The 13,208-nt window shown below is 43.9% G+C and overlaps 1 protein-coding gene across 2 annotated transcripts in view; it reads left to right on the forward strand.

Annotated features, from left to right (window-relative positions):
• Nucleotides 1-13,208, forward strand: part of MYO1A (myosin IA) — a 160,813-nt gene that overhangs the window by 88,091 nt on the left and 59,514 nt on the right. For both annotated transcript variants that reach the window (XM_030196659.1, XM_030196660.1), the window contains exons 13-17: nt 343-408; nt 4,004-4,108; nt 4,382-4,444; nt 5,601-5,801; nt 11,334-11,560. In XM_030196659.1, the coding sequence (XP_030052519.1) occupies nt 343-408; nt 4,004-4,108; nt 4,382-4,444; nt 5,601-5,801; nt 11,334-11,560 (662 nt within the window). The remainder of the gene's footprint in view (nt 1-342; nt 409-4,003; nt 4,109-4,381; nt 4,445-5,600; nt 5,802-11,333; nt 11,561-13,208) is intronic.

The following is a 13,208-nucleotide window of genomic DNA, read 5'->3' on the forward strand; positions in this document are numbered from 1 at the left end:
GCAGTAAATGAAATCATTAATTTGGCGGCATTGCAAATGCCATCCATACTTTCTCTTTCATTAATGGTCTTTCTAAAGACCAGCTTTATTTTTATTTCACAAAACGTATTGCCAAGGATAGATGTGATTGTCAAATACATGCATCGAGATTTGTACAGACTCCTGAGAGTTCTGAGTCTGTTTCAGAAGAGCCTGATCCAGTTCCCACTCCTTGTGTTTATGCTTTGCTCATTTCTTGGGACTTTTGTGTTCCTTCCACTTTTTCTGGTATTTTTTTTTGTGCTGTAAATGAAATAAGCTATAAATCACAGAAAGCAATTTAAAGGTTTTATGTGATTGCAGGTGACAACCATCCTGCAGAAGAAAGTCATGGGGGTGCTGGACATCTACGGTTTTGAGATTTTTGAGGTAAGCATTGGGACTTCCCAACATCCCTTCCTCAACACAGCAGGACTTCCCCAACCCCACTGAGCCCCATTATACACGAGGATCCTCTTCTCAAAACACTTAGGGGCCCTTGTACCAAACTGTGGTTAAAAAGTGGCCTTAGCACGTGCTTACTGGGGCCATTCCTGTGTTCTAAGGTCATTTTTACCGTATGGGTAAAATGGCTGAATTTCCGAGTTTTTCTATTAGTGGCCACATGCTAATTTTCCCATTAGTGCATGCTGTGATGGAGCGCCTCCTCCAGGTTGAAAACGGTAGGGCTGAACCCTCCGACATCTTCCATGTACCCGTTCTCCAGACAGACCTGAGAATCCACACTTCTTTTAAAGCAGTTACATAATGTTTATTAACTCCAGTTATAGCTCCAAACTTAAATAGGCTAGTTTTTGCTTCTTTTAACTTAGGTCATTAAATTCAAAAATTCCCAGCATCAAAATATCTAAATAACCATATTAACCCAATACATTCCAGTCTTCAACTATCATAACAAGATAGAATGATCTCTATATGTGGACTCTCAGAAATGAGACATTTTTCAAAAAGCAGATTGTATTGCAAATCAAATGCCTTGGATCACCATCGGTCCTTTCACCTAAGTACAGTCTTATTTATATTGTAATCTTCATTTATACATTTTTTTTGTCCTTTTTATTCCTTTTTTTCATACCAAAAAAAAGTTTAACTCCAACAGCAAAATCAGCTTTATACAGACGGACTCACTGCCGACACAGCCAAGTTTTGCTAACTTCTTCAGGGAAGCGGTTCATTAGGCATCACAATCTCTTAACCCTGAAGAAGTTAGCGAAATATGATCTTTTTAACCTAGGGGAGCATCACTTATTAGGACATCTTGAGAATGAGTCTATACCACCCCTTTCAATTTCCACTGGGTTCTTGATCTTCCCCCAGGCCAACTGAAAGGCTTTACACAGTATTTCACCCAGCCTCCTGTCTAAACCTAGGCTCTGCTGAGGGCTTCACAGGTGGACAGACTAAATAAATGGGCAGCTTCCCTGCTCTCTCCTGTCTGTTACTTCAAAACGGCACATTCTACGTACAATGCATAGAGGTAGGTTAGTCAGGCAGGGCTCCTGGACTAGTTCTTAAATTTTTCCTCCCCAGTTCCTTTTAAAACCCTAGGAACCGTGTAGTCTTCCCCCAATTAATCAGGCTTCTGACTTAAAGCAATACCTGTCTCTCCAACCCAGTGGCGTAGCTAGGTGGGGCCACGGGGGCCTGGGCCCCCCATTTCTTCTGGGACTCTGGTTTTGCTGGCGGGGGTCCACAACCCCCATCAGCTGAAGCCTTCATCCAGCACTGGTCTCCGGTGCCGCCACGTTGCCTGCCCTGTTCTCTCTTCCCTTCATGTCCAGCACGCTCCTTTTAGTGAAACTGAGCATGCTCAATTTCACTAAAAGGAGTGTGCAGGACGTGAGGGAAAGACAGAGCAGGGCAAGCAATGCTCCGGCAAAGACGCAGGCTTCAGCTGGCGGGGGTTGGGGACCCCCACCAGGCAAGGTATTTGCAGCGGCAAGGCGGTGGGGAGCGGTGAGGCGGCGGTGGAGGGGGCGGTGAGGTGGTGGTGGGGCAGCACCCTAAAATATGTCCCCCCCAACCTTGGGCTCTGGCCCCCTCCCACCGTGAGGTTTGGCCATGCCCCTGCTCCAGCCCAGACAGTTAACTGCTTTCATTCCTCTGAGAAGGGCTGAAACTTTCCAAGCCCTGCTCCAGTGACGCAGCTTAGCCAGCTGCACAATCCTCCAATCTCCTTAGCATTCCCCCTCTGATCTCTGAAATCCCCCTGGATCTGAACTCCCCTGTTCCCCTTCCATAGTGCAAACCTTGCCACAACCCAAAACCTACCCCTCACAGACCCCAGATCTCTGCATAACCCTTTACTTAGGGCAGATCTCTGATGTCTAGGGGGACTTCGGCTCTGAAAATGGTGACACCCCTAATGATAGGCACCTACATCAAATTTTCGGCTGAAAACAAAGGACAAATTTAGGAGCTTAAGGAAAGTACATTAGGAACTTAAAATGCGATTTGGTGTGTGTTAACTTACCACACATTAATTTCTTGCGTTAAGGTGTGATAACTGAAACATTTAGTGCACCTTAGTGAAAGGTCACCTAACTTTGATGCCTGAATTTAGGATCTCAGCTTTTTTAATAATATCAAGTCCTATAAATATAAAATCTAATTGATCTAATCTATTTTAATATATGTGGCTATGCATAAACCCCCATTCTATATAGCATGCCTAGAGATCTGCGCCAAAATCTAGGCATATTCTATACCAACACACGTAAATTAATTGGTTTAACAAGCTAATCAGCGTTGCCAATAGCACTTAACAAGCAATAATTAGCACTAATTGGCAATAATTAGAATTTATGCACACAACTCACTAAGCGTATTCTGTAATGAACTGCGCCTAAATTCTAATGCGCACAGTTCAGAAGGGGCGTGGCTATGGGTGGGGAAATGGGCATTTCACGGGCGTTCTAAAATTTTTACGTTCAGTTATAGAATGTGGCCCAGTGCGTGTAAATCTACATGCAGGGACTTAAGCCACATTTTCGTTGGCTTAAATGGATGTGTGTTGCTTTAGGCGCTAGGATTTCCACCTAAGCGTATTCTATATACCGCGCCTAAATCTAGGTGCCACTTATAGAATATGCTTAGGCGGAAATCTTTACTGCGCTGATTTTTTAGGCCCCATATATAGAATCTGGCCCAAAATACAGAAGGAATATACCAAACTGGACTGTTGTCATAAGTTTATAGCATGATCTGCTAGAATATATTGAATTTGTGTAGTAGTTAATTGTTTGTAATGTGTAAATGCTTCTGCAATTTAGTTGGACCATATATTAGAAATCATGAAATCATAAGTACATAAGTAATGCCACACTGAGAAAAGACCAAGGGTCCATCGAGCCCAGCATCCTGTCCACGACAACGGCCAATCCAGGCCAAGGGCACCTGGCAAGCTTCCCAAACGTACAAACATTCTATACATGTTATTCCTGGAATTGTGGATTTTTCCCAAGTCCATTTAGTAGTGGTTTATGGACTTGGCCTTTAGGAAACCATCTAACCCCTTTTTAAACTCTGCTAAGCTAACCGCCTTCACCACATTCTCCGGCAACAAATTCCAGAGTTTAATTATGCGTTGGGTGAAGAAACATTTTCTCAGATTTGTTTTAAATTTACTGCACTGTAGTTTCATCGCATGCCCCCTAGTCCTAGTATTTTTGGAAAACGTGAACAGACGCTTCACATCCATCTGTTCCACTCCACTCATTATTTTATATACCTCTATCATGTCTCCCCTCAGGATCTTTGTGTATGTTCAGTATTTTTTCCACCCTATCATATGTGTTTCTGGCTGATATGGAAGGTTTCCAGTGCAAGCACTCCAGCTTTCTCCAGGACCCATTTAGCCACTAGTGCTGTGAAGTTCTGAAATCTATGCAAATTCTTGGCAGCTTACGAGGAACCGTGCAAGAGACTCATAGCTAAGACTGTTACTTTTGTTTCCCTGCTGCAGAATAACAGCTTTGAACAGTTCGTTATTAACTACTGTAATGAAAAATTGCAACAAGTGTTCATTGAGATGACCCTGAAGGAGGAACAGGAGGAATATGTGCGGGAGGTAATAATACTTCCATTCACGCCTTCCCTTACCATTCAGCCTCTAGCAGGCAAAGCATAGTGTAATCCTAGTGTGTTCCTCTCTTTTCTTTCCTCTTACCCCTCTCTCTTGTATTCCTGGTTTCTACAAGATTTTCAACCTTCCCATTACGTTTTAGATGTTCTGTGAAGTGCCAGGCTTCCTTTGGGTCCTCTCCCATGCATACGTGGTCTCTCTAGAAATGGGGATTGTGTCTTTCCTTCAGTCTCTGAATATGAGGTTCCTTCTTTGTAGGGCATCAAGTGGACACCAGTGACGTACTTCAACAATGCAACCATCTGTAATTTAATAGAAGATGTAAGTATTATTAATAATAGTTTTCTTCTTTTGGGGGGGGGGGGGGGGGGGCTGGTGTTTCACTTTTAATTTGTTGACCTGTTGGAGCTGGATGTTATGATTTATGTACCAGTCACAACTCCTGAGGGGTGAAATGTACCTTGTACTGTTCTGGTGATCACACAGCCTAGCTGATTGGGGAATTGTATCAAGCCCCGTTGCTAATTAAACTCAACTTTGGACGACCTACATGGAATCCGGGGGGGAAGTGTACACGTAAATGTGTAAACGACAGCCATGAAGTCATGCAACTTGCTTAGCGTAGAACTGCATGGGGGAATACATTCACGTGGCACATGGGCATGTCTCTGACTTACACATGCAACTTATAGAATTCTATAGGTTATGTGTGTAGGTTGCTGCACATAGGCTTGCCCATGTACACCTGCCATTGACATAGCATAAGCAAGCATACTAAAATGTTAGGCACACCAACGCCAACTTATGCTGTTGTTCTATAATGGCGTCCTGGTGCTCAGATGCCATCATAGAATTAGTGCTCAGCGTATGGCACTGAGGTGCCTACCAGGGGCGTAGCCAGACTTCAGTGGGAGGGGGGTCCAGAGCCAGAGGTGAGGGAGGCACATTTTAGCCCCCCCCCCCAGTGCTGCCGACACCCCCTGCCATTTTTGACCCCCCACGCCGCCGCCACCAGCAACTTTGACCCCCCCCGGCGCCAACCCCTTTGACCCCCCCTTTCCGCCACCACCAACCCTCCCCCACCGCCGTCGCTGTCGGGTACCTTTGCTGGCGGGGGACCCCAACCCCCGCCAGCCGAAGTCCTCTTCTCCAGCGTGGCCACGTTGCTGGCTGATCTGAAAGGCTTCGTTCTGTTTCTGTGAGTCTGATGTCCTGCACGTTGTACGTAGCTACGCCCCTGGTGCTTACTTGTATAGAATTGCCCTTATATGTGTGCACATGATAGAGGTTTGGTGGAAGATGGGAAAAAATGGAAGAGATTCTCTGCTGAGGGAAAATAAACAAGGAATTAAATAGCTGGGCAAGCTGAGAATCTTGTGTGGCAATTTCAAGGAAGTGGCACCAGTCATTAATACAGTGTGCTGTGGCTATGGAGTGATCTGGCCTCTTAATTTTGATTCTTCTGGTTGCCTTGCAGAGCAGACAGGGCATCCTGAGTGTGCTAGATGATGAGTGCCTACGTCCTGGCCAGGTATCAGATGCCACCTTTCTGGATAAACTCAACTTGGCATTCGCTGACCACAAGCATTATGAGAAGCACATCAACCAGACCAACATTAAGCAAAAGGCAATTCCGAACCTCAGCCAGTGCTTCAGTATCCAGCACTATGCAGGCCAGGTAAGAAAGGGAAGGCAGCTGCAGGACGAAACAGGCTCTTATTCTAATTCCGAACCTCAGCCAGTGCTTCAGTATCCAGCACTATGCAGGCCAGGTCAGAAAGGGAAGGCAGCTGCAGGACGAAACAGGCTCTTATTCAGTCGTTTGCCATCAGTATCAACCAGGTCAAGCAGGATAGGCAGACCTACTGCTGGTTGTGCCTCATTGGATCTGTAGTTGTTGACTATTAAAGATGATTGAAAGTATGTACTGAAGTAATCCAGACCCTTACTGACTTTAGCTAAGCCTATATATAAATTTATATTACAAAATAGTTTACCACAAGCATACTGGTGCCCTTTTTTCAGCTTCAAAACTGAACAATCATACTAACATTTTAAAATAGATTTCTGGTCACATCCCAGTTCAGATGGAACGTCTTTAGCTCAATATTCAGAAATGGCTCCTGGCTGGTTAAAATCACCAGTTCGGAGCTAGTCGCTAATTTTGGTTGGTGCCACTGAAAATAACCATTCAATGCAGAACTGAAAACTGGCTATTTTGGGGATGTTCTGGGGGTGGAGTCGGCACTTGGAAGGGGGAGGGGGAGGACGAGGTAGAGCTGTGAGGCAACTAATTACCATGCTGTGGTGCTGTGTACTAGGGAGCGGGGGAGGGGAGGTGTGTATGCTGGGGAAGGGGGTGGGGGAAGGGAGGGTGGTGGTGGTGTGGGGGATAGAAAAAGATATGGTGAGCACAAATAAATACTGCACTTACCTTTATTGAAAATTGGTCTGTATGAGTCTTTGTCTGGTGCAGATCCCCAGCTCTGCTGCTCTGTGGGCGGGGGGGGGGGGGGGGGGGGAGGGGAGGGGGGAGCAGGTCATCATCCTCTTGTTCTGGCTGCTGCTGCTGCTGCTGTGTGTCCTCTGGCAGGGGCTGTCTTCTTTGCAGTGCGAAGTTGTGCAGCATGCAGCAGGCCATCAATATCTTGGCGATCTTTTCAGGGCTGTAGAGGAACTCCCCCAGGAATGGTCCAGATATCTGAATCTGTTCAGCTGGCCAACGGTGCGCTCAATGATGGTGCGGGTGTTCTTATGGATCTTGTTATATTCTGCCTCAGCCTCATTTCGGGGGTGGAAAATGGGAGTCATTAGCCAAGTTCATGGGGGGATAGCCTCTGTCACCTGTGGGGGAGCAGGAATCACAGACATGAGAACATAGGAACATAAGAATAGCCATACTGGGTCAGACCAGTGGTCTATCTAGCCCAGTATCCTGCTTCCAATAGTGGCCAATTCAGGTCACAAGTACCTGACAGAATCCCAAATAGTAGCAAGGTTCATGCTACGGATCCCAGGGACAAGCAGTGGCTTTCCCCGTGTCTATCTCAATAGTAGACTATGGACCTTTCCTCCAAACCTTTTTTAAACACAGATACACAAACCGCTGATGCCATATCCTCAGGCAACGAGTTCAGAGCTTAACTATTTGTTGAGTGAAAAGTATTTCCTCCCGTTCATTTTAAAAGTAGTTACCATGTAACTTCCTTGAGTGTCCCCTAGTCTTTCTACTTTTTGAAAGAGTAAAAAAATTGATTTACATTTACTTGTTCTACATCACTCAGTATTTTGTAGACCTCTATCTTATCACCCCCCCTTAAGTCTTTTATCATATGAGAGGAGTTCCATCCCCTTAATCATTTTGGTCACCCTTCTTTGAGCCTTTTCTAATTATGCTATATCTTTTTAAAGATATGGCCGCCAGAATTGAACACAAAACTCAAGGTGCGGTCGCTCCATGGAGCGATACAGAGGCATTATAATATTCTTTATCTTATTTTCTATCCCTTTCCTAATAATTCCTAGTATTCTGATTGCTTTTTTGGCTGCTTTCACACACTGGGCAAAAGATCTCAGTATATTGTCCACGATGACATCTTGACCTTTTTCTTGGATGTTGACTCCTAGGGTGGCACCTAGCATCAAATAAGTATGATTTGGATTCTTCTTCCCAATGTGCATCACTTTGCACTTGTCCATATTAAATCTCACCTGCCATTTGGATGCCCAGTCTTCCAACTTCCTAAGGTTTTCCTTCAATTTTTCCCAAGCCGCAGGCATTTTAACAACTGTGAATAGGTTTACCTCACTCGTCATTCCCATTTTCAGATCATTAATAAATATGCTAAATAGCATCGGTCCCAGTACCATTACCACCCAGGGCACATGGTAGCCAGGCGGTAGTGCCAATTTGATGCACATTGGAAAAGCGTAGGCGCCTACGCACTTTAATTAGGCCCCTCAATGATGTAATTTCATAGAGATCAGCAGTATTCACTGTTGTTACAATCTGAAAATCATTGGCATAGGCAAATCCTGCCAATCTGAGAGATTGTATAAGAGTGAGAAGCGGGGCCATGAAAATATTAAATAAAGTAAGGGTCCATAAAGAGCCCTACGGGACCCCACAAGTTAAGTTATAGGAACTTTGAATAACCGCCCTCTCAAAGTACGGAATAACTCCTATCCTTAAGATATGAAATAAACCAGTTTAATACTGTGTCAGTGATCATGATAGATGAGAATCTAGAGATCAGCAAACTATGATTGACAGCTGAGGCAGCTGAAAGGCAGCTAAGAGATCCAGTGATAAAAAATTACTGTTTTATCTTGGTCTACAAGAGTCCGAAAAAAATGTGGTCAGCCTTAAAAGGGCTATTTTAGGATGTTCCCTCTACAAAATCCTAACTAATTTATTGGAGAATGTTAGCCTTATCTAGAAAATCATTCAATTGCAAAAGTACACATTGTTCTGCTATTTTTGAAAAATTTTTGTTACATTTGTACCTGGTGCTTTCCCACTCATAGCAGGTTCAATGCGGCTTACGTATTATATACAGGTACTTATTTGTACCTGGGGCAATGGAGGGTTAAGTGACTTGCCCAGAGTCACAAGGAGCTGCCCGTGCCTACAGTGGGAATCAAACCCAGTTCCCCAGGACCAAAGTCCACCATGCTAACCACTAGGCCACTCCTCCAAAGGCAGATTAGCCACTGGACAATAGTTAGTAATCACCACATTGTTAATTGTTATGTCTGATTCTTGAGCAAATAACTGCCTTTTTCCATAGCAATGGGACTTTTCCTAATTTGAGACTAGAGTGTATCATTGTAAAAATAAATGGTAGCAGAGATGCCTTAAAAGTTCTAATGAACTTAGAGGGTAAAGGATCTTGAGGTGCTATTGTACGTCTCATAGCATGTAATACTGTTTGAAGAGAAGGTAATGATGGTAAATTAAAATCAGAAAAAGTGCTGGATAAAGTTTCTACCTTAAAATGAGAAAATGTTAGTGATTGAGAAGTTAGAAAGCTGTCTTGAAGTTTAAGTATTTTGGAAGCAAAATGTGATTCTAATGTATCCACAGTAATAAATGGGATACTCGATGATTGAGTTTGAGATGTAGTAAGCGATCTCGAAATGCAACATATTCTACAGTATGAGGGGCCATTTTGATTTGAATAGAAAAGTATTCTCATTTTCTATATAGATCTGGGAACAGTGTCTAAACATGGTTTAAATGAATAGATTTACGTGTTTGACACCATTTCTTTTCCCAATGTCTTAACTGTCGTTTTGAGAAAAGCAAATGATCGTTATACCATGTTTTTTTAAAAGTTATTTTTGAGTACTTTGGCTTCAATGGGGCCAAAGTATTAAACATTCTATTTACAACTTGACTATCCAATGTTAATGAAGCAAAAGATTTTAGAGACAGATAAAAAAAATCCTCTCAAAATTTTCTTTAGCGAGATCGTAAAAATTCCTGGAAGTGTATGCTCCAGTTTTTATATCCCTATTGCTTCTAATGGCGGGGGCAAGAAATTTGATCTATTTATTTATTTATTTTATGACATTTGTATCCCACGTTATCCCAAACAAGTTTGGGTTCAATGCGGCTTACATCATCCTATAAAGCAAGTTACAATAAGTGAACTCAATGAAAATGCAATCAAAATAGGTACAATAATATAGCAGTAAAATCATAGACGGTCGGTAGCCCAACTGTTTGGGGAGGCTAAAGGGGGCGGAGCTTACCTCCATACGCTCCGTGGCAGCGACGTCAATGAAGAAAAGGACTACAGGCTCGCCGCCAGCTTCTCCCTTCTCTCTGCACACAGTGTCCCGTGATGCATTTCCTGTTTCCGCGAGAGCAGAGAGAAGGGAGAAGCTGGCGGCGAGCCTGTAGTCTTTTTCTTCATTGACGTCGCTGCCACGGAAATAAAAGATGAAAATACGCGGGGCGGGAGGGTGGGCTGCACCACAAGCGGAAGTCGACGATTGGGCTGGGGAGGCTTAGCCTCCCCAAGCCTCTTATACGGGGCGCCTATGAGTAAAATTATTCATTGTGAAATATCAAATTTTCTATGAGAATAACAATTGCCATCAGTGACGAGGAATTCTTTCAACAATTTATGAAATTGTAAAAAATCAGTAGCATATCTAATTGACTTTGAAAGGAATTCCACCTCTTAGTAGCCTGGTAAGTGAAGCTAGCATCATGAATTGATTTATAATGAAGATTTTTACAATATGGAAAATGGAGGAGAATATAGTCTCTCGACGTAGGATAAGCATTACATAAGTTCTGCATATAATCAGGTAGAAAACCAAACAAAATTTGATAAACAAGTACACCCCATTTAAGATGACTCTTGCATTTACTGGAAGCCAATGCAACTTGATTAAAAGAAGAGCTGACTTGGTAAATCGAGGGGCTTTACATACAAGATGGGCTGCAGTGTTCTCAGCTGTTTGAAGTTTTTTTGATGAGGGAGACTTTTAAGCATGAGTAAACAGCATTACAGTAATCAAATTTGGATAGCAGTAAAGATTGTACTAAAGAGTGAAGTAGTGAGCTTGAAAAGAAAGGCCTCAGTCTTTTCACTCCCCACAGAGAATTAAAGATACTAGAAATCACCACAGAAACCTGAGGTTCAAATAGGATTTGGTTGATAGCTATTCCCAAAATTTTCAAGGTGGTAGAAGACACACTATGAACTTGGTTTTATCTTTATTTAATTTCAATTTTCAATATTGACCCATATACATTTAAGTGTCACTGACTCTGGAACATCCCAAACCCAGCTCTCTTTTTCTATGTATTATTTTGGGCATATAATGGATTATGTGACCAGAACTATATGTATAGCCCACATCAATCAAAGGGGTGAAATAAACATTATAAAGCACCAGGGAAAGTAGAGATCCCTGTGAGCTGCTGGAAGTTGGAGCACTGGTTGTCCCTCTCCACATACAATGGATTCTTCTACAGTTATTGGCCTTGCTCTAAAGGCGGACGGAGAGGGTAGATGGGTAGTTAATGGGATATTGATAGCTTTTCTGGTAATCATTTGTCTGGATTAAGGAGCTTTGTGAGGTGTGTTTATTGTGGCTTGGCCCACAACCCTAGCCCAGCAGGTGGTAGTGTTCATGTAGCCTTCCTTCTTGAGGGCTGATGCAGATGAACTCTCATCTTTTCCACTTCCAGGTTACCTACAACACCACAGGCTTTGTGGACAAAAACAATGATCTACTCTTCAGGGACCTGTCTCAGGCCATGTGGAAGGCAAAGCACAAGATGATGAGCTCACTGTTCCCTGAGGGAGATCCTCAAAAGGTCTCCCTGAAGCGGCCCCCCACAGCGGGCTCCCAGTTCAAAGCCTCCATTAGCACACTGATGAAAAACCTCTATGCTAAGAATCCCAGCTACATCAGGTAACTCCGAGAGGAAGAAAAGGAGCTGATAGAGGAGCAAGATGGAGGGGAATGAAAAGGATAAGAGAGAGGGCTCAGGCCCATTAGAGGCACATCCTTGCAGTAGCTGGTGGGGATCCCTAAGCCCGCCAGCTGAAGAACTACCCAAATGTACTCTTCTAGGCAAAGTATAGAGTTGCTTCAACAGTCATCTTAAACCATCCCCAAGTAGAAGCTTACCAGTAGACATATTTTTCTTTATTGTAGTATTCAGAATAAACAAAGAAAAATCCAACTTACAGTTCAGTTGCTTAGATAGAATTGTTGCCTTTTTCACATAGAGAGGGGCATAATCAAATGAAAACGTCTATCTCCATGGGCGTTTACCTCCAAGAACGGGTCCGTGAAGGGGCGGACCGAACCGTATTTTCGAAAAAAATAGACGTCCATGTTTTATTCAACAATTTGTGAGCTGGGCGTTTTTGCTTTTCAGCGATAATGGAAAATGAAAGCGCCCGGCTCAAAAACGAATAAATCCAAGGCATTTGTTCGTGGGATGGGCCAGGATTCGTAGTGCACTGGTCCCCCTCACATGCCAGGACACCAACCGGGCACCCTAGGGTGCACTTTTACAAAAAAAAAATAAAAAGGTAAAAGAGCTCCCAGGTGCATAGCACCCTTCCCTTGTGTGTTGAGCCCCCCAAATCCCCCTCAAAACCCACTGCCCACAAGTCTACACCATTACTATAGCCCTAAGGGGTGAAGGGGGGCACCTACATGTGGGTACAGTGGGCTTGGGGGGGTTGGACGACTAAGCATTAAGCAGCACAATTGTAACAGGTGGGGGGGATGGGCCTGGGTCCACCTGCCTGAAGTCCACTGCACCCCCTAACAACTGCTCCAGGGACCTGCATACTGTTGCCAGGGAGGTGGGTATGACATTTGAGGGTGAAAATAAAAAGTTGTGAAACATCATTTTTTGTGGTGGGAGGGGGTTAGTGACCACTGGGGGAGTCAGGGGAGGTCATCCCTGATTCCCTCTGGTGGTAATCTGGTCATTTAGGGCACTTTTTGGGGCCCTATTCGTGAAAAAACAGGGTCCAGGAAAAGTGCCCTAAATTCTAGCTACAAACACATACTTTTTTTCCATTATCGGCGAAAGGCACCCATCTCTGTTCGGGTGATAACCATGCCCCAGTCCTGCCTTCACCACGCCTCTGACACGCCCCCGTCAACTTTGTACGCTTCTGCGATGGAGTGCAGTTGAAAACGTCCAAGTTCGGCTTTTGATTATACCGTGTTATTCATTTTTGTGAGATAAACGTCCATCTCCCGATTTAGGTCGGAACTTGGGCATTTTTCTCGTTCGATTATAAGCAGGAGAGTCTGTATCTAGCCACCTCAGAGGCAAGGAGATGGCCAGAACCTCAGCCCAGCTGAGATGAAAAGCTGTAACACTCAAAGGAGAATAAGGGAGAGTTACTCATGAAAAATAACAAGGGAATGACTTGGAGAGATGGTGAAAAATCTTGATGGAATTACAGTAGATTAAGGAGGGATCAGCTGCTAGAACAGCTGCTGATCACAAAGCATGTTAGCAAGATTGGGCTCTCTCATAGACTAGAGGGGCAAAGAGGAAGGGCTGGCCCAACTCACAGCTAAAAGCCAA

The sequence above is a fragment of the Microcaecilia unicolor genome, chromosome 3 (genome assembly GCF_901765095.1).
Source record: "Microcaecilia unicolor chromosome 3, aMicUni1.1, whole genome shotgun sequence".
NCBI lineage: Eukaryota > Metazoa > Chordata > Amphibia > Gymnophiona > Siphonopidae > Microcaecilia > Microcaecilia unicolor.